Source organism: Mytilus edulis, chromosome 4 (genome assembly GCF_963676685.1).
Source record: "Mytilus edulis chromosome 4, xbMytEdul2.2, whole genome shotgun sequence".
NCBI lineage: Eukaryota > Metazoa > Mollusca > Bivalvia > Mytilida > Mytilidae > Mytilus > Mytilus edulis.
The window spans coordinates 9,837,794-9,857,283 of record NC_092347.1 but is presented as its reverse complement, the minus strand read 5'-3'; the positions used below and the strand labels follow the sequence as shown (position 1 = coordinate 9,857,283).

Sequence of the window (19,490 nt, the reverse complement as noted above, 5' to 3'; positions counted from 1 at the left end):
AACTTTTATCCGAAGTACAATGTATAAGTTATACGTAAAACTCCAATATTTATTAATGTCTTTTTTTCGTATAAAAAATATGTCTTACATGTCTTTAATTGACTGAAATTAAATAATGTTATTGTTGATAAGTTTCCACCTTAACTACACTGAAATCGAAACAATGATGGACAGAATTAATCACATGAGTTCATTCCTTCTATGGAAACCAATCTAATTAAAATATAGAACTTTGATTTTGTTATACTCAATATAATAAAGCGCAGTCGTAGTTCTACATTTTAATTATATTGTAAGGACACACTAGTAAGGAAATAAATAAGTGTCCCTCTTGTTTTCTTTACAAAAAGAGTTCATAAATTAATGAAATTGACTCAGAAAAATTAAAAGTCACATCTATATATCTATTTACGAAACAATAATTCGGAAAAATACAGAAATAAAATTAAAATTTTCTTTTTCTTTGTCATTTCAAAACACTAAGATTATAAACGAATGAGTCAAAATGAACTGACATACATTTCTTTTTCCTTGGCTTCATAAAAAGACTATGTCAACCTCTTTAAACTGATGACTTATGACATGTTACTATGAATAAGATAGGAAATGGAGTTTTTGTCTACGAAATCATTCGATCTTTTTTTTTTTTGATAAGTGAAATACGGCTTGCCCATATATTCTACCACTGCATTCAGTGTGATAAACTATATTTTAACCCTTGACATTTAAATGTGCGGGGTATGAGTTTTAAATATTAAAAATTATACTGAAGAGAGAAGAGAAATGTCGTATTGCACACTAAACGGGGGTGGTATATGTACTCTAATGATTTTTTCAGAAGACCTGTAGACAAATTTATATGTTCTGCTGTGATCTACAAATAAGTGTTCTTTTTGCGTCTTTTTTTTGTGAAATAGCAAGGGCCTATTCAGGGAAAATCAAGAAAGAAAACAATTTTATGTCTTTATTAGATTTTGAAACTTGGAACTGAAATAAAAAAAAAAGGACACTTTGATAATAAATTCAATATCAACGTATGAATAAAACATCTTTCACTTAATAAGCTGATTTCAGTAAAAGTGATGAAACTTTAATGTTTGTAAAGACGGCATTTTTTTTTTTAATCTGTTCCAGTATCATTTCAACAGAGTACTAAGGTTCTTTTAACATAAAACATTAACTATGGTTTTAACCTAGTTAATCTAGATTTTAAATTATATCACACACTGTTTCGCCTGCTTTTCTTAAAGTAAATAAATTCATAAAATTGAGACAACTAAAAATTCTTGGTAATAGATTTTATATTTGTAAATAAATAATGATATGTTTATATACAATGGTTATAGCATAAACGAAATAAAAAGTAAAAGTAAAGTGTCTAGTCTTTGGATTTTCGCATCAAGATATCACAGTATTTTCGCAGTTGTCTTTCTTTCAATATTAACATTTCTCACTGAAAAAAAATATAGATATATAAGAAATCAAAAGAAAGAATGATAATTATAAAAGGTTTTGATATTCTTGTATCTTTCCATTTGTTTGGGTTTTTTCCTCTTTGTAACAAAACTTTTCTCATGAAAAATAACATTTCTATGAAAATTATTTAAATTAAGGACCAATCTTCCTCGTGCAACGTTTTGATTCCTTGACAGGTTTGGGCTATACTTAGTATTTTTAAAACGTTTTAAATTTTTAAATACTTTAAGCGCGAGCATCAATGAAGATACACGAATCGTCGAAATACACATCTGGTACCGTTCATGTTTCTTGTAACATGCATCCGGTTATTCGTTGTCTGGAAGTCCCTTACTTAAAGAATATATAATATGTGTTTCTCAGTATACAGGTACATGTAAAATCATAACCAGTATGTCTATTCGTTTTGTGTGTAATTTTTTTATCTTTATTTTTTGTTTGGTGAATAGTCCATTCTTTTAAAACTTTGTTTAAAGAGGTATTATGATTAGTATGATATAAGATGTAAACAATTACATGTGTACACACCAAGTATAAATTTCGGAGTACTTTTTTCCTATCAAATATGCATCTATGCTTCTATAAACTTTCTTTCGCTTGAATCAATTATACTACACATTAGCGGTCTCAATATAATATGTGTATTTTTTTTTTTCATTTTGAAAAAGTATTATCAAGTATGTTCCTGTCATATATAAATTACGTACCCCTTTGAAACTTAATAGACCTTTCGTCTTCGGATTCATATGGAAAACTGCAACGATATATATAAAAAAGATTTTAAACTATATGAATAACAAAACATACGAAATGCAACACTTTTGTTATAATCCGTTATCTATCTTCATTATTCATATAGATGACAGATATGATTACAACTTACGATAAAACGTGTAAAGTTGAAGAATGAAGAAAAAAATCCTTGCATTTTGCGATTAGGACAAAAAATCTCCTGAAAGTAGTTAACTCAATGTAATGTGTCATACACATGTCTTTCTCATTTAAAAGGCGTGGCTCATAGAAGGCGTGGCTCATAGAAGATTTAGTTGTTTCCTCATATGAAATTTGGATCTAGCCGATTCTATTGTCAAATAAAAATGTCACTTTTAAAGATTTGAAAATAAATTGATGATAAAGCGACATAAAGGTATATATATTCAGAAACTTGGTTGTATGATTATCTAGAATACATATATTGATAGCTTCAAGGAACACTGCTTAGATCAACACGATCAATATTTAAAAATAACGATAAATAATTACATTTAATAACTTGTGGTCGACGTTTATACAAGGAAGCTCCACCAAAAATTTCTGACATTGGTGGTAACTGTTTTCGGGTAACGTCTTTCGTATTGGTTGTTGCTGTCGCTGCCTGCTGTGGGAAAAAGCCTCTGTTCTGCATCGCCGGTATTGATTTTTCTCCAAATGTTTTACCGCTCACTGATGGTACTCTGTTTTTGTCAAATTGACTTCCTCCTACATGTCTGTTGGAAGCTGAAGCAATTTTAGTGTTTGACGCTGATGAAATCGACTTCCCATGTAGTGAATTGCCCGATCTAGATTGGAAAGCCCTACCTGATGCTAGAGTAGGAGCCAACTTGGCGAAATTAACAGTTTCCCGATGACTAGCAAGGTTTACTTTTCTAACTGAAAACAAAAATGCAACTCAATTAATCCCAATTATTATGTTGATTTTAAATATTTCAGCAAAGATTTTGAAATGAAACAGAATGAGATAGAGAACTGAAAAGAAGTAATAAAATATTCAAACGAAGGAAATCAATTGGGGATGCATATACATAACAAAGACGTATTTGTTTTCTTTTATTTTTGGACCTTGAAAAAATTATTAAAACAGGCTCTTTATCGCGAATCCTAAATATTATATTCATATCGTATCATGGTGGTTAAATTCGAACAAATAACCCGTAAAACTACATCTATGCAAACTTCTTTTAATCATTTGATATATATGATTTCCAACATTTTTTAATCCTCTTATTTGCCAAATTATCGTTTTTTACTTCTCAAGTGCCGATTTTGAAAATAAGGTTCATTTGAACAGTAGTTTTCTTTAAAAAAAACAAAACAACGATCATATGAATAAAAATCGCTGTTGTGATAAAAAAAAACTAAACATTTTGGATTGCTGTTCACTGCTAGTTCTCATAGAAATACTTGAACACAATAAGGACAAAATGTTGACGAAAATCTTACGGAAATTAGTAGTTAATTTGATATGACAGTTTCAAGTATAACTTCTACTTCTAATTTTCCCCACAAAATATCATTCGCCCATCATATAAAAAGAAAAATGGTGTTTCTGAGTATGAATAAAACATAGTACATTACAAAAATTCTTATTTGAAGATGAAACTAAACATATGGGTGTCAAAGCAGTTTGGGTCTTTGTGTATAATATGTACATTTCTTATTCGTACGCAGTTTTTAAAAGGTTGTTCATAAAATTTAACCGAAACAACACTTAGACAGACCAGATTGATTAAAGTAAGAACACAAGAAAACTTTTGAAACAATTTCTGTCCAGTCAGTGGACAGTCTTGTAAAATAAGGAAGTGTGATATGATTGCCAACAGATTCGAAACGACGTGGATTTGTGAAATTATTGGCCTGGTATTGTACGTGACATTGATATAAAGAATAAACATATAGAAAATAATAAACTTGCATTTGGAATGTAGAATATTGAGAAATATTCATTACATGGTTTTTAAATTACCTGCTTGTCTTTTTTTATGTACTGTTTTTCGTCCTCTGCGTTGCTGGCGGGGGTGAAATTGTGATCCTTTATTCTGTTCTGCGATTAATACCCTCAAACCATTAAACCTGGATAGTTTATTGTTAAACATATTGTTCCTTTTAAATGATGGCTCTGTCGGTTTTCCGATTTGATTTGACCATGCCTCATCAACGGCCATTTGTATTCCGGCATCTTGAGATGCTGGTATATCTTTTAAATTATGAAGTTCCACTGGTGCGTTTAACTGAAAATGTTGTTGGTTACCAATTGGTAGTAATACAGAATTAGGCTTTTGCATCATACGTGATTCGGGATTTTTTTGCTGAAAGTGGGAATCGAATTTAGACGATCTTAAGTTATAGTCTGTCATTGGTGCTTCAAACTTTAAATTTTGTTGCTTACGAAATGGCGACAAAGGAAGACGATGCTGTTGGTTCATAGCATTGTCTTGGAAATTAGAATTAAAAACGGCTTTCTGTTGAATTGGCGAATCTTGAACTGCGTGGACAACGTTTTGTTTAGTCGACGAGTGTTGATTACGAAATGGTGATAAGCTAAGAGGGTTTTGGTGGCCCATAACATTGTCTTGAAAATTAGAACTTAATATGTCTTTGTGATGAATTGGCGGTTCTTTAACTGCTGCATGGACAACGTTTTGTTTAGTTGACGAGTGTTGATTACCATATGATGATAAACTAAGACGGTTCTGTTGGCCCATAACATTGTCTTGGAACTTAGAACTTGATATGTCTTTGTGTTGAGCTGACGAGTCTTGAACTGTATGAACAACTTTTTGTTTTGTTGATGCATGTTGATTCAGAAATGGAGATAAACTAAGACGATGTTGTTGGCCCATAACTTGGTCTTGAAAATTAGAACTTGATATGTCTTTGTGTTGAGCTGGCAAGTCTTCAACTACTTTTTGTTTTGTTGACATATGCTGATTAAGAACTGGAGATAAACTTAGACGATGTTGTTGGCCCATAACTTGGTCTTGAAAATTGGAACTTGGTATGTCTTTTATTTGAGTTGATGAGTGTTTGACAACGTTTCGTTTTGCTGAATGGACAAGCGAACGAACTTTAAAGCCGAATGGATTTATATCTGCTCCAGGGTCCAATACATAATCCCTAGGAACCAAAACATAATTTGCTGCATTTTTCATCTGCATTGAACTCAATCCTGGTTGACTTAATTTAAAATGATTGTCAAGAACTGGGTCACGTGGTTGGACATCTCCCGTAGTCGGCCAAGCCACGGTCATACCGTGCTGTGTAATTGATACACCATGAGTAGGTGAAACGTCATCCATTATCTGATGTTGCGGTTTGTCCTTTTTATCAACCATAGTTTTTAGAGTTTCTTGACTAAAATCAACGCCAGCTGATAAACGATGATTCTGTGATAACTTTTCTTGTGCAGTATAGTCATCACTAGGTTGTGAAATGTGTTTCGGTTGTTGCGGTTGGTCGCCTCTGTTACCGACATTGTTGAGAGTTCCTTGACTAAAATCAACACCGCTTAAATGTCCACGATGCTGTATAATACCATTTCCCGCGTTGAAGTTATCAGACGGGAAGCTAATTTGGTGCATTTCTTGTTGTTGACCAGATAACTCTTTAATAAAAGAAAGATCAATGCGATATTATTTTGTAGCCAAATCGTCTTTCATAGGTATCATAGAATACCTTGCAAAATTTTTGTCAATAAAAATGCTCTCAATTATATTTTCAAGTATTATTATCTTCAAATTTTATTGCATTTATCATTTATCCAATAAAAATAACAGTGAAGGTTGAAAAGATTTTTTACGCATTTCAAAAGTAGAGGCTGTAATCTGAGATTGGCAAAGAAAAAAACATGTTGAAATTAAATTTGTATCTTTAAAGGAAACAATCAATTGAACTTAGATATTTGCTACGTTAGTAATAAAAGATAAGATGATATTTAGAGTATTAAGTTGTTTAAATAGGCGTATTATTTTTAGATTTAAGAAACAATGATATAGATAACTTAGGTTATTAAAACTTCATAATTATTATTTACCTGATCCGTCAACAGAAAAGAAAACTGCTAAGACGACGAAAAATACTATTCTTGTCATATTGTTAACTGAAATGATGAATAAGATGTTGTAAAAAGAAATATATACATATTACATATAAACGAAAAAGATGATAACTAACGAAGCAAAATTATATTAAAATATAACCAATAAAATATCAGACAAATTGATTATATAATTTAACGCATACTCTCTAAATAAAATAATAATATTTGTTTATACGTAACAAAATTCAAAAACCAAAAAGGTTAACTTCTTTTAAAATTGATTTAAATAAATAAGACGAGACAATATGCTTATACGATCTCACCTTTCAAGTTAAAGACTCCTTGTCAAATTGAAAACAAGTGTTCATTCAAACATATTTATTAATAAGTCAACGAGGAAATACATAATTCATTAGTTTGTAAGTGTTGACGACTGTCACTGCGTCACTTATAGGTTAGGTCATTGATGAAAACAAATAAATACCTGTAGTTAAAACAGCGCAATGACATTTGTGAGGTTCGTTTTTGCCTATCTTATACTTTCTTAGAACGTGTGTTTCATTAATGTTCATAAGAACATTATTCATTTTATATGACATCCGGTGTCAATTGTTTATTTTATTTTCAATTTAGGATTGTAATTTTAAGTAATTATTCAATTTATTCCGATTCCCTAATTAATGGTATACACCCACTAATTATTTGGCGTCATTATGGATGAGTATGCCAACTAAGTTTAAACTATGCGTACTAGACTCTTTATCATTTTTTTTAAATGCTAAAATAGTATTCAATGAAAAAATCAGTAAATATTTCATTATATGTATACAATTACAATGAAATCTTTCAAAAACTATATCAACGTTATCTTTAATAACTCATTTCTCTAAATCTAGTACATACATGTAGAATATTAATATTTCAAATCGAAAAGTGTTTGCCACTTGGAAAACTATTTGAATGATGTAAAATAATTAAAAGAGTAGGATTTGTAAAGAAGGGTTTATTCATTAGTTACAGTGGTATTAAGAAGAAAATAAAAAAACTTTCAAATTGGCGTAACGTCGTCACTTTTTAAAGCAATAAAAATCATTTTTTTATTCTCAATCCATCAAAATCTAACACTTTAATTATTTATACAAACATAAACACTGACATTAATGTAGCAACACCATATCTTTTTTAGAGAAATTTTAATTGTAAATTTGATTAATATTTTACGTCGATTACAACCTCCCAAGAGCGACTAGGGAATAGAAATATTCTCACCCTTGATCATCTACCGTCCGAAAGTTAAACATTTGCAAAAGTTGGACATTTAGCTGTGTGTAAAGTGTAAATACGCAGCCACGTCCGGTCAGCATAGGGACGTTAATTCCAAACCCTTGTGAAAAGGGGGGAATATGCTTTCTTTATATTAAGAACCCTTACAACACCTCTTTGAGGGGTACGTCGATAACATGTTACAATGCAAAATTGCTGTCCCTTTTCAAAAGACTCTCATTTTCAAGTTGCAGTCATTATTACCCGACTTTTATCCCGCACGACTCTTATTGTAGGACGTACTTTATATAAATATTGTATAGGAGTAGGTCCAATAAGAACGTTTTTGGCCCCAAAATATAGCAGCTTTTCAAAACTGTTAAATTGAAAACTTTTTTATTTGAAAGTAGATTACTTATGTTACATAAACATAAATATGGACTGTTTTTGACAATACAGTGCACATGTATCGGGTATTAGCATCATTAAATCATGTTAAATTACTGAAATCTTCATACTTTTAGCATGATCTGAGTAAAATTTTGGACGGTTTCCGTCTTAAATGAAAATGGCAACACACTTAATATTTAAATTTAAGTTGTATTTGATGCTAATGCATAACATATATAAGGGATGGGAGTGAACACGGATGCGGCCACTTTCGTTTTTGACGAAAACCATCTGACAAGTGACATAGTATGGCATATTTGATAGATTTTTCATAAATAAGCTTGAATTTGAGCGTCTTTCAGGACTAAATCAGCTGAAATCTTTCACATAAACTAATTGAATCGACTGAAGTAGACACAGTAAAAAGTGTCAAACATCTTTCATCAGCCGAACCTGAAGTTTGAGGACAAAATCGGCCGTTACCGAACCTACTCCTTTGCTCTCGTCTAAAACATGCATAAACTATTTGCCACATGACATTGTACAGCTAGTAATCAATTAATTATCGGTTTTACATGCTTTTTACATACTCAAAAGTGTACCTTTAGGTTGAAAGAAAAAATTCAATAATGGTTCAGAAAATACAAAAGATAAATGTATTACTTTATTAAGAGATACATACATTGCTGCAGTTCCATGTAAAATCTTTCAATAGTGATATGGCTTATTAACTATAATGGTATCTCACTCTAAGGAATGTATCGTTAAAATGGAATGAAGAAAACTTCAATTGTTAATTCTTTTAAATATCGAAGGGAGTCTCCTTTAATTCTTTTAACCAGTATGTAAGGGTAGTATATTAATTAATTTATTTATTTTGGTGTTAAAAGTTTAAACACTGGGGGGTTAGTGTTTTTTTTTGGGTTTTTTTTTTTTTTTGCACTGTTACGTAATGTTCCAAACTGAATTAGAATGTTATTTAATAAGTAAATTAATTGAACTTTGATTGACAAAAAGTAGCTAAATATCTTGGATATGTTCTACGGAAAATCATCAGCTTGAATGTTATATATCCTTAGAGTGGTTTGAAAAGTTGACACCTACATGTATGAACTATAGAATACAGAAATCAATAAAATTATGAAAGTCAATTAAGGAATGCACCCATCATTTTACTCTTCAACTTCATTTGGCCTTTTTAATTTTTTTGAATTCGAGCGTCACTTATGATTCTTTTTGTAGACGAAACGCTCGTCTGGCGTAAATACAATTTAATCCTGGTATCTATGATGAGTTTATTTACGTCAATATTTAATGAAATAGAAATAAACATAAACTGTGTATGAAAATTTTTTCCAGTAAAAAAAAGTGTTCCAGTTAATTAACTTCAATTGTGTATGTGCATGTGTACATGTATGTACAATACATTTGTTTGTTTTTATAAAAAGTGCAGCAATGCATCAATGTTAATCCACTATATTGTTTTATTTACGCTTCTTATTCTTTAAATAATTTCTTCCTATTCTAGTGGTCCCTGTAAAAATGTATCCTACAGTAAAGGATTGTTTTAGATTAATGCACCATATTTCCTCATTTTTTTATCCGACAATTTACCTTCCATGTTGATATGAAATCTGATGCAATTTGTTTGACTGATAAAGATTTTTTTCATAAAGCATAAAGATGTAATTTTGTCGAAATTCGTATCGTAGGTATTGGCATGTCGATATTTTTTGTAAAATTTATATGAAAATGTTAATGACCTATTAAAGTATCTTTTGCGTATCTATTATGTCAACCATGAAATGAGCGCTCTACAAAACAATCCAAGTAGGTTTTGCATTATTTGAAATATAAAACATTTGGTAAAAAGAAATAGTCATATAAGAGTTCTCCCGGTTAAACATGGGTCAGAACCTTCAAAATAAAAAAGCTTTTCAAAAGATAATTATAATTTGGTAATATAAAAATGACGAAACTTTTTCGTCCCATCTCTTTTTTTTTTTTTTTTCGCGTATCCGCGGAATTTTACGTAAAGTTTTCCTCTCGAGAAACCACAGTATAACAACTTTATGAATATATTTGTATATATCAATAACGATAAATAAAAACCGGATACCATGAAATCATACAAAAATCATTAATACTACTTACCCCGGCGAAGAAGAGTCAATCAAGGTAGGTAACCAGCAAAACTTTTGACGTTAAATGTTTTGATTAATGATACGTACGTGTTTAAAAGATATATATAACTCAAATCAATTTCAACTTGCGGTTGAAGGTTAATTTTCAATGCAGTAAAATGCATAATTAAATCACGACAAGAAACAAAATTAATTTAAATTACTTATTGAATTAATTAGAATTTCTTATGAAATAATTGTCTCCATTGTGTCTGTTAACAAAGTTTCTACTTGTTCGTTGTTTTCTCTGTCAACAGTAAACCAGTTTATGTTTCAATCATAGTGGACGACAAATTGTGCTTGAATACTTGCAATAACTTTATGACTCGGTATAAAATGTAACGCAACATATAAAAACATGACTATCTGGACCCCCTACGTCATAAAGTAAGATCTGGGGGGTTTTCCAACATGCTATTTGAACCGATCGTACCAAGTAAATCAATTAGATACAAACTTTTATTCAGATCTAATGACGAACCTAAAATTCCGGAAGTAAACAACAGTGAATAAAATGCTTTAATGTGTTTACACTTGAACCTCGACTTTGACATAAGCAGTCATCTCAGTACTCAAACCTATAACTAATGAGATCATATCAATTTTGAAATTCTATTTTTTTGCCGTTTATCAGGACATTAGGATGAATCGAGAACTAATTTTTGCCAGAGGGTTTTTGCTAAAAACCTTCTATTTATTACGAGCAACGTCAAAAATACTCCCAAAGAAAATGTATGTCCATCATAAACTTTTAGAAAAACATTGCATATAAGCGGCAGGTTTGGCAAGCCATACAAGCTTTTATTTTCTTCAAATCGATTGATAACTTTTGAACAGCGGTATACTACTGTTGCCTTTATTTTAATTGCAGATGAAAATATATCGACAAGGTATTCCAATAATCTAGTAATTTGTCATTTTTCATCTCCTTATGTTGTTGATTTTAAACCTTACCTGATTACTATGTACATCGTTTAAGTGTAAAATAAAACATGATGCAAATCAAATATACGGACTTTTAATTGATTTGGCTTAACTCTAATCATAATGGTACACACTTGTTTATATACATACATATGTACAACCAAGTATAAATTGAAAACAACGTTCAAACCTATGATTGCGTTGGGATAAAACCGCAATTTTTATTCGTGTGCATGTAAGACAAATTTCGAGTAAGAGGGGTCTAAATACAGCATAAACAACATTTTCCAAAAGACCACAAAGTGAAAAGGTATGTTTTAACAAAACGCATTTGACTAACAGGTCGAACAACAGATGTTCTTAAACCGTGCTGACTGTCATTGGCGATTGCCAAATAGATTGCTCACCAGATTTACAAAGTGGATCGTAATATTAATTTAATACCAAACGAAAAACAATAAACTTGCTAAAGGGATGATATTCCACAAACATGAGGTGCAAACATTTGTACTATATATCCGGATTTCGACAATGAATGTCTCTTCAGTGATGTTAGGGATCGAAACGGTATTTGGTAGGTCATATAATTTACCTCAATTATGGATAGACTCCTGAAATAACTCTTAAATTTTAAAGAGTTCAAATAGGATGAACAAATCATATAAACCAGAAGGAAAATATAATACAACTCCAAACAAAAAAAATATAAAGAAGTCTAAATTGACAACAACGTTCAAACCGACATATAAATGTATATATGGACAGTTGTTAAAGTGATAAGATAAGCAAACAAAAAGTCCAGACTTGCTTCCTGCAAATTTACTTATAATCATCAAAATACATATCACATCACAGGAAAAGTGGTCCTTAATCTTAAATAGACATAATATTATTTGGAATAAAATATACACACTTCCGTTTTACATTAATAAAAACTCAAAATTACAGTGGCTCCAATACAGGATTAATCACAAAATTTTGGGAACTAATCAATTACTCTATAAAATTAAAGTCTCACAAAACAATAAATGCACTTTCTGTTCGGACTCAATAGAAACTAATGAACACATATTCTGGACATGTCCAAAAGTTTTTGATGTTTGGGAAGAACTTAATAAGTGGATATATTCAAAAGTCCAAATTGATCTACCACTTAATTTAGATATTGTCTTATTTGGGATATTAGAAAAAAATTGAAAAAAAACTACATAAGAAATCTCATAATACTATTAACTAAATACTATATATACAAAACAAAAATGCAATGTGGACAAGTAAATAGTGTAGCCTTAAAAAAATATCTTCAAGAAATTTTTTTTATTGAAAAAAATAATATTTTATAATAATAAACCACTGCAAAGAGCGTACACCTGCTGGAACCCCTGGCTCCAACTAGTAGAATGATTTTATAAGTTAACTTTCACGTAATAAAAATATCTACCCAATCCATCTTTTTTAAAATTATTATTAATAATATTATACGTTTATAGAAGGATTCAAAATATCAACTTTATGTACTTAGATATAGGAAGATGTGGTGTGAGTGCCAATGAGACAACTCTCCATACAAATAACAATTTAAAAAGTAAACCATTATAGGTTAAAGTACGGCCTTCAACACGGAGCCTTGTCTCGATTTTGCTGATGTACTATGAACTTATTTACTATTATTAATATACATGTAGTTCTTTGCCAATAAACACATTACAAAAAAAAATACATCGTTCGAACAGTCCTATGAGAAATTATTTAAGATATTGAAATATTAACATAGCATTATCTCGTTCGATATGAAGACCTCTGCTGTTGCAGTGTTGGATGTATAAAAACGTAGCCGCATTCAATGTGAATGCTAAAATTACCGCCTTTATTGGTGCGAATTTGATGCGACTGTCATACACATTAGAAGTTTAGCTAGCTATAAAACTAGGTTCAAATCACCACTTTCTACATAAGAAAATGTCTGTACCAAGCCAGTAATTATGACATTTGTTATCCATTCGTTTGATGTATAAGTGCTTTTGATTTACCATTTGATTAGGGACTTTCCATAATGAATTTTTCTTGGAGTTGATAGTTTTTTTGTGATTTTACTGTTTTCTCACTAATTCTGATCCCATTCAAATTTATTTTACAAAATTACAAAATGTACAATGCAATGTAATTTTAAAACTGTTCTTCTCTTCTAGATACATCGATTGATTGTTATTTAACGCCACTTTCGGCACAATTGTGCTATTTCGTTGCGGATATTTTTTATGGTGGAAGCCGTCGTACCGGGACGGCACCACTAACCTCCGGCGGGAAAAATACACCTGCAATATGCGGGATTCTAACTCACAACCTCAATGTTGACAGGCTAGTGGTTCAGTAGATGAACGTCTTAGACAACTTGGCTACCGAAGCCCCTCCCCTAAATATATGTTTAGGTGATCAAATAATCATAATCTTAAATATTATAATATTTTATGAAATGAACCCTAACCGTTACTTATTCTCAAATATATTGCGTATACAATCAAAAATCAATTTACTGCGACGGTAGACTTGTTTAATGCTTTGAATTCGCGTTACATTGTCGTTTACCTTTCTTCTTATAATCAAATTCAGACAGGTTTTTTAACGTGTGCAATGTAATAAGTCTTGGTAATCACTTCAACAACCAAACAAAAAAGAATGGTAATAACTGAATTAAAGTACATCTTAAATTCTTTAGTTGTCGGATGGGTGGACATAAACCCTACCACCCCCATCTTTTCGGAAACAACAAAAATAGAATAAATTATTTTTTGCGTACAAAAGGGCTTAAACTGTCAAAAACGTCTTGAGTCAACCTGGCTTTAATATAAGTACAAAAAAATATAATTGAATAAACAAGTAATTATAATAATATAATGTATAAACAAAATGTATAATTTAATTAAAGAATTCCAAAGCACTGACTAGCGAGCGATTTTTACTAACGTGTTTTTTTAGTCGTACAAGTTATCAAACCCAGTTCTAAATCAGTTCAGTGTGCACTTGATTTACAGCATATAAGCATGTTCAATTTAACGTTTTGACATTCATGTTGATTTATTGCGTACAATTAGTAAATGTTATCATATATTTATAATTCTCACAACAAGGACAGTTATTCGTGCAATTACTGATGACCTTAAACTGTTGTTGGATATACTTTTATGACCTCTAAAACATTTTTTTATTTCTGGGTTTAAAGGAACACTAGCCACGATATATGAAAAAATAGAATATGATTTTGTTCAGTTCAATCATTAATAAAAGTGAAACAATGAAATAATAATTCGCTTTTAACATTCAATTTGGTTAATTTTGGCTAATTGAGCATAGAAACATCGCTGATGAATTATTTACTTGCAAGTTGATAATTTGTCCTCATGGAATTTGTATTTATGTGACTTTCAATTTAACCCATTATCTTTTGATTGGTTAAGCATGAATTAATCGTGTTCAGCCATTAAAAGAAAATAATGTCAACATTGAAAGTGCAACAAAGGTGAATAATGTCAATGACTGACTCGATCCACACAAAATACCCATTCTCATGCAATTAAAACGATAATTAACTTATATTTTAAAGGGGCACTAGCTACGAGATATAAAAAAAATCTAAAGTTTGATTTTTTTCTGTTCAATCAATAATGAAAGTGAAATAGTGAAATAACAATTCACTTTTTGCAGCCAAAAAGGTTCAATTTTGTCAAATTACGCTAACAAACATTGATAATTAGTTATTCACTTGCAAGTGAATGAGTCGACCTCTTTAAATCCGTATTCATGTGAACTTCAAGTTAACCCCTAGCTAGAGATTGACAACGCATGCATTGTACGTGTACTGGTTATTTAAAGAAAAAGAATGTCAACCATCTAATTTTAATCTATAAAATAAAATCAAATAGACCTATAAAAATCCAATTGCACGTGTTGGTTTAATCATTCATATCCTTATTTATGTTTACATCGCTTATATGGTCATCTGAAGTCAAATCAATAGTTAATTAGATGGCGTCTGGACTAAAATACACACGAAACGAACCTATATATTATCTACCCCATGCTTTGTAAACTGGTTTTTTTTTTAGATTTTTGATAGTTTGGATAAATGTTTTACATTGTTATAAATCAAATATGAGAATTTGAGTAAAATCGGTGACCATGAATATGACAGCTAGTGTCCCTTTAACCTATAATATAAATTCAAACAGACTTGAAAAAATCTTATTGCACGAGCTCGTTATCTATTTATATTTATGTTTATGTTTATAATGGGTTATGTGACCGTCTTTATTCTACGGATTTATTATTGATACATGTAGTTAATTAGATGTCGTTCTGACTAACATACACTCGAAATGTTGATTATGGACTTTCCGAATTGATTTTCCTCTAAGTTCAGTATTTTTGTGATTTTACTTTTTGTTACATATTACCGAGAACATGCACTGTTAACAATTTATTTCAGAGTTATTTTAAGATGGGTATGCGTTTAAGTATGTTATAAATCAAATAATAGAATTTGAGTCAAACCGGTGAACATGCATTTGAGAGGCACTCTACAAATGCCTGTTTGTAATAAATTAAAATCATTTACAATCCTGTCTATTTTTGTATATTGGATTGCACTATTTTATGCTAATATAGTTTTCTCATCATAACCTACCATGTTGACCTATTTTTGACATTTTTACCTATTATGTCCGTTTGTTTTGTTCCCACATCGTTGTCAATATAATGGAATTTGATACGACCGTCATGCAAGTGCAAAGGTTCAGCTAACTAGGTATAATCCACGATCTTCATAAGAAAATACCTGTGCCAAGTCAGGAATATGGCAGTTGTGATCCATTCTTTTGATGTGTTAAAGCTTTGGATTTTGCTTTTTGATAGGGAATTTCCTTTTAAAATTTTCCTCGGTCTATTTTTGTGATTTTACTTTTTCGTTAGAGACGTTCTGATAATTATTTCAATTTAGGGAAACAAGGCTTAATTCTCATTTGAAATTGGCTATCGTTTTGCTATTATGAACTACGAGTCTCAAACATTTGTATTTTCTGTTTTGTTTATTTTATTTTTATTATTTGTTAGTTTTTATTGCTTCTTGTTGATTTGATCATTTAACTTCATTATGTTACAGCGCTGGTTGAGCACTAACAATCAGGTTTATCACCAAAAATTTACCATGTATAGATATAAGAAGATGTGGTATGAGTGCCAATAAGACAACTCTCCATCCAAATAATGCATATGACTGTATCAAGTAAGGAGACTGTGATTTACTAACTGCTGTCTGTCATATTTGTTATTTGTTTTTTATTGTTATTTTAGAATACATTAGCATGTTGGCATACTTTTTTAAAATTGCTTCATCTTTGATTTTGCTGGAGCATTTTGCTGTCATATAGTCGACCTTTTATTTCTTGTGGATATTTTTCGCATACACCATCTGCTTTTCATTCGCATCATGGTGCATAACTATGATAATTACAGACGAAATACACGTCATCTTGAAAAAACTCATAAAACAAACTAAGTTGTGGTTGGTTGCATGATAATATGGCTCATATTCTATTGGCTTAATGGGTTATATAATGTAGAACATGCTACGTAGAGGAAAAGAAATCATGTAAGGAAAATTCGGAACCGGATATGTAGGGATATTTCCTATGGATCACGTCAGAAACAAATTGTTAGATATTGGACAACTATAGATTATCGTCGATCGTCTCAACAAGATTGATTTTCTTTGTGGCATGACTGTGTTGTTTCCGTGAAATCTACGTATTAATAAGAAATAGAAGGAATGGAACAGTATTCATATGGAACACGTTGTTGACATTATTCCTGAAAGCGTAGTAAGATCGCGATATGAACGTGGTAAGAGCGTACTTTAATCGCAGTGGGAGCGAGGTAGGATCGTGTTGCAATCAGATAAATCGTGGTATGGTCGTATTGAGAACTTGATGAGCGTAATACAATCGTGATAACCGTAGTGATGTCGCAGAATAAGCGCGATGAGAACGTGGTATAAGTGTAGCGGAATCGTTGTAGAAGCGCAATGATGACGTAGCAGCATCATTTACATTATCATGCCGCTCATACAGCGACCTCACAACGATTCGAATTTAGTTAAGATCGCGACAAGCGTGTTGCGATCGTGGTCTTGTGTCACTGGGGCATTACTTATATAACTATAATCAAAAATGAAAATATGAGAGTAAAATTAAAAGACAAGGATCCGGGATTATAAAAAAAAAGTTGTATAGAAATATGACTGAAAAGGACATAATATAGGCAAATCCTTCTAAGGTCAACTTTTCCATAGAGAGTTTATCGTAATTTTGAAATTTCTTATACGAACAAATTTTAAATGGGTAAGTTTAATTTAATATCAGCACCCATTTACTTTCTAAGGGGCTTATGATGCCCTCCGGAACTGAGAGTCCACCAACAGAGTACGTGGTTCGGTGCTGTAACAAATGAAAACTACGTAAAAATTTGTAATCTTCTGACGCGCTTTTCTATATGTACTTTCATCATCAATTCGATAAAAGGATAATAAGATGAAAGCACTCAAACATCACTCTTAAACAAAAAACTGTGAAGTACTCATACCTTTTTAGAAAACGTTAAACACATTTTTTGTGTTACGCAATATAGTTATATGGTATAGAATATAGAGTAATGATATTCATAGTGCAAAAACTGAGCTGAATAATTATATAAAATTTAGATACAATGATTGTTTTATAGAAACCAGAGATGTAAACAAGGCCAATAAAATTTAATGTATTCTCAATTAGCCATAAAAGCTTTCATAACATACAATCTTGTAACTTATGTTAAAAAAACCTTTTCGACCACTCTCCCTCAATTTTAATAACTTTATGTCACTGCAAGTATTTCATTTAAGAAACATTTTTTTTAATATTTTAATCGGCTGACTAATTGATTGTTTTGTGTTTTAGGTCAATCATTTAATATGTCAGATACTTTGTGAAGATAACAAAATAAACAATTAATCAAATATGCTTTACTAGTTAGTAAATAATAAAAACGGTTCTTGCAAGGGCTCTTATTGTAAAGACAGTGTAACGTTTTCTTAACATGAGGCATCGAATTTCTATTCCTTATTACGATCATAATTCACAAATAGATATTACTGTAAACCAACTAGTTTCTGCGGATACTTAAATTCACGTTTAGTCCTTACTAGCACCTTTCGCGGCGATTCATTTTCGCAATTTTCTTTTTTTTTCATGTAACGAAATAAAATAAGGATGCAGGTTTTACAGTATCGTGACGATTTTAATTCGTGTTAATTCTATATTAGAGAAAGTCGCGAAAAATAAATCGTTCACGACTATAAGTTACAGTAATACACATTCATTACCAATACCAAGTCGTATAATACCCCGACATGTGTGTTTGTACTGGACAGGTGATCACTACAAATTGTCATCTAGACGGACATTATAAACCCATGAATCTTCTTCCTAGAGCTTTTTTTAAATCGGTATTAACCAAAAACAAAGTTTATAACAATACATTTTTTTTTAAATCGATATTTACCAAATACAATAGTTTTTTTCAAAATATCAGTAACATTGTCTCATATGTCCATGTTTTATTTTATGCAAGCTTCTCATCATTGGTGTATCTTTTTCAAATAAAGGAACGAAGATTTCAGAGTGTAATATTTTACTTCAAATGCTCCCAAAATGTAAAGGTCAGTAGAATGTGATGTCATATATCGAGTACCGTTATTGTTTGACATGTGACGTCACAGACGTCGAGCTGTCGTATTTGTTAGCACACGAAATGCAAAAAAAAGGTGTACTTTATCGATTGAATGTTTGTCGCTATTACGACATTTTGACTAAGTGTAAAAGAAAGGCAAAGATTCCAGATGGACATACATTAGTCGAAAATAGCCATGGCTACAAAATAGAAAAAGACCAATAGACAAACCATACAACACAAAACATAGATAACTAAAGATTGAGTAACACGAATCACACAATAATAGGGGGATTTCAAGTGCTTTGTATATACTGAATGATATCCAGCTACAGATCCTTCTCCACATGTAGCACACGTGAGTTGTACATGTAAGTACACACTCAGTATAAGTCTAATTTGATAGGCCACATTCTTGAAAAGAGTACGGGATTGTAGTTACGACATAAGTAACATATCCGTTATACAGTAATCTGTGAAACGGGTAGTCAATAACGACTTATCTACTCGTAATGGCGTCCGTAAAACTTACAAAGGGATAATATCAACTTCAAAACTTGGAACTCTTGGTTAGATAGCTTCTTTGGGTAAGTATAATCTATAGGGGTGAGGCCGCATGCCGAATCTCCTGCAGATTTATTCACCCATTATGAATCGTCGGAGGTTCGTATATCACACGC

General features: G+C 31.1%; 1 protein-coding gene across 3 annotated transcripts; it reads right to left on the bottom strand.

The window, feature by feature from the left end:
* Positions 1-1,283: 1,283 nt before the first annotated feature.
* On the bottom strand, positions 1,284-10,179 carry LOC139518899 (uncharacterized). Of its 3 annotated transcripts, none has more exons than XM_071310574.1 (6): positions 10,100-10,179; positions 6,287-6,352; positions 4,220-5,857; positions 2,740-3,126; positions 2,184-2,230; positions 1,284-1,453 (listed from the first exon to the last, which is right to left on the bottom strand). In XM_071310574.1, exons 2-6 carry the CDS (start codon positions 6,342-6,344, stop codon positions 1,451-1,453), a joined length of 2,133 nt encoding a protein of 710 aa, XP_071166675.1. In that variant the 5' UTR covers positions 6,345-6,352; positions 10,100-10,179; the 3' UTR covers positions 1,284-1,450. The 3 variants fall into 3 exon arrangements, with proteins under 3 accessions (XP_071166675.1, XP_071166673.1, XP_071166674.1); XM_071310572.1 differs by lacking the exon at positions 10,100-10,179 and adding an exon at positions 6,777-6,894; XM_071310573.1 differs by lacking the exon at positions 10,100-10,179 and adding an exon at positions 6,616-6,727.
* Positions 10,180-19,490: the final 9,311 nt, after the last annotated feature.

What these genes read in the sequence shown, in the direction of transcription:
- LOC139518899 (XM_071310572.1), bottom strand. Translation starts at nt 6,891, where the DNA reads ATGTCATATAAAATGAATAATGTTCTTATGAACATTAATGAAACACAC. An exon ending in CTTTTCTGTTGACGGATCAG is followed by an intron (nt 5,858 to 6,286) that starts GTAAATAATAAT and finishes CTTTTATTAAAG; the next exon opens with AGTTATCTGGTCAACAACAA. An exon ending in ACATAAAAAAAGACAAGCAG is followed by an intron (nt 3,127 to 4,219) that starts GTAATTTAAAAA and finishes TTTTGTTTTCAG; the next exon opens with TTAGAAAAGTAAACCTTGCT.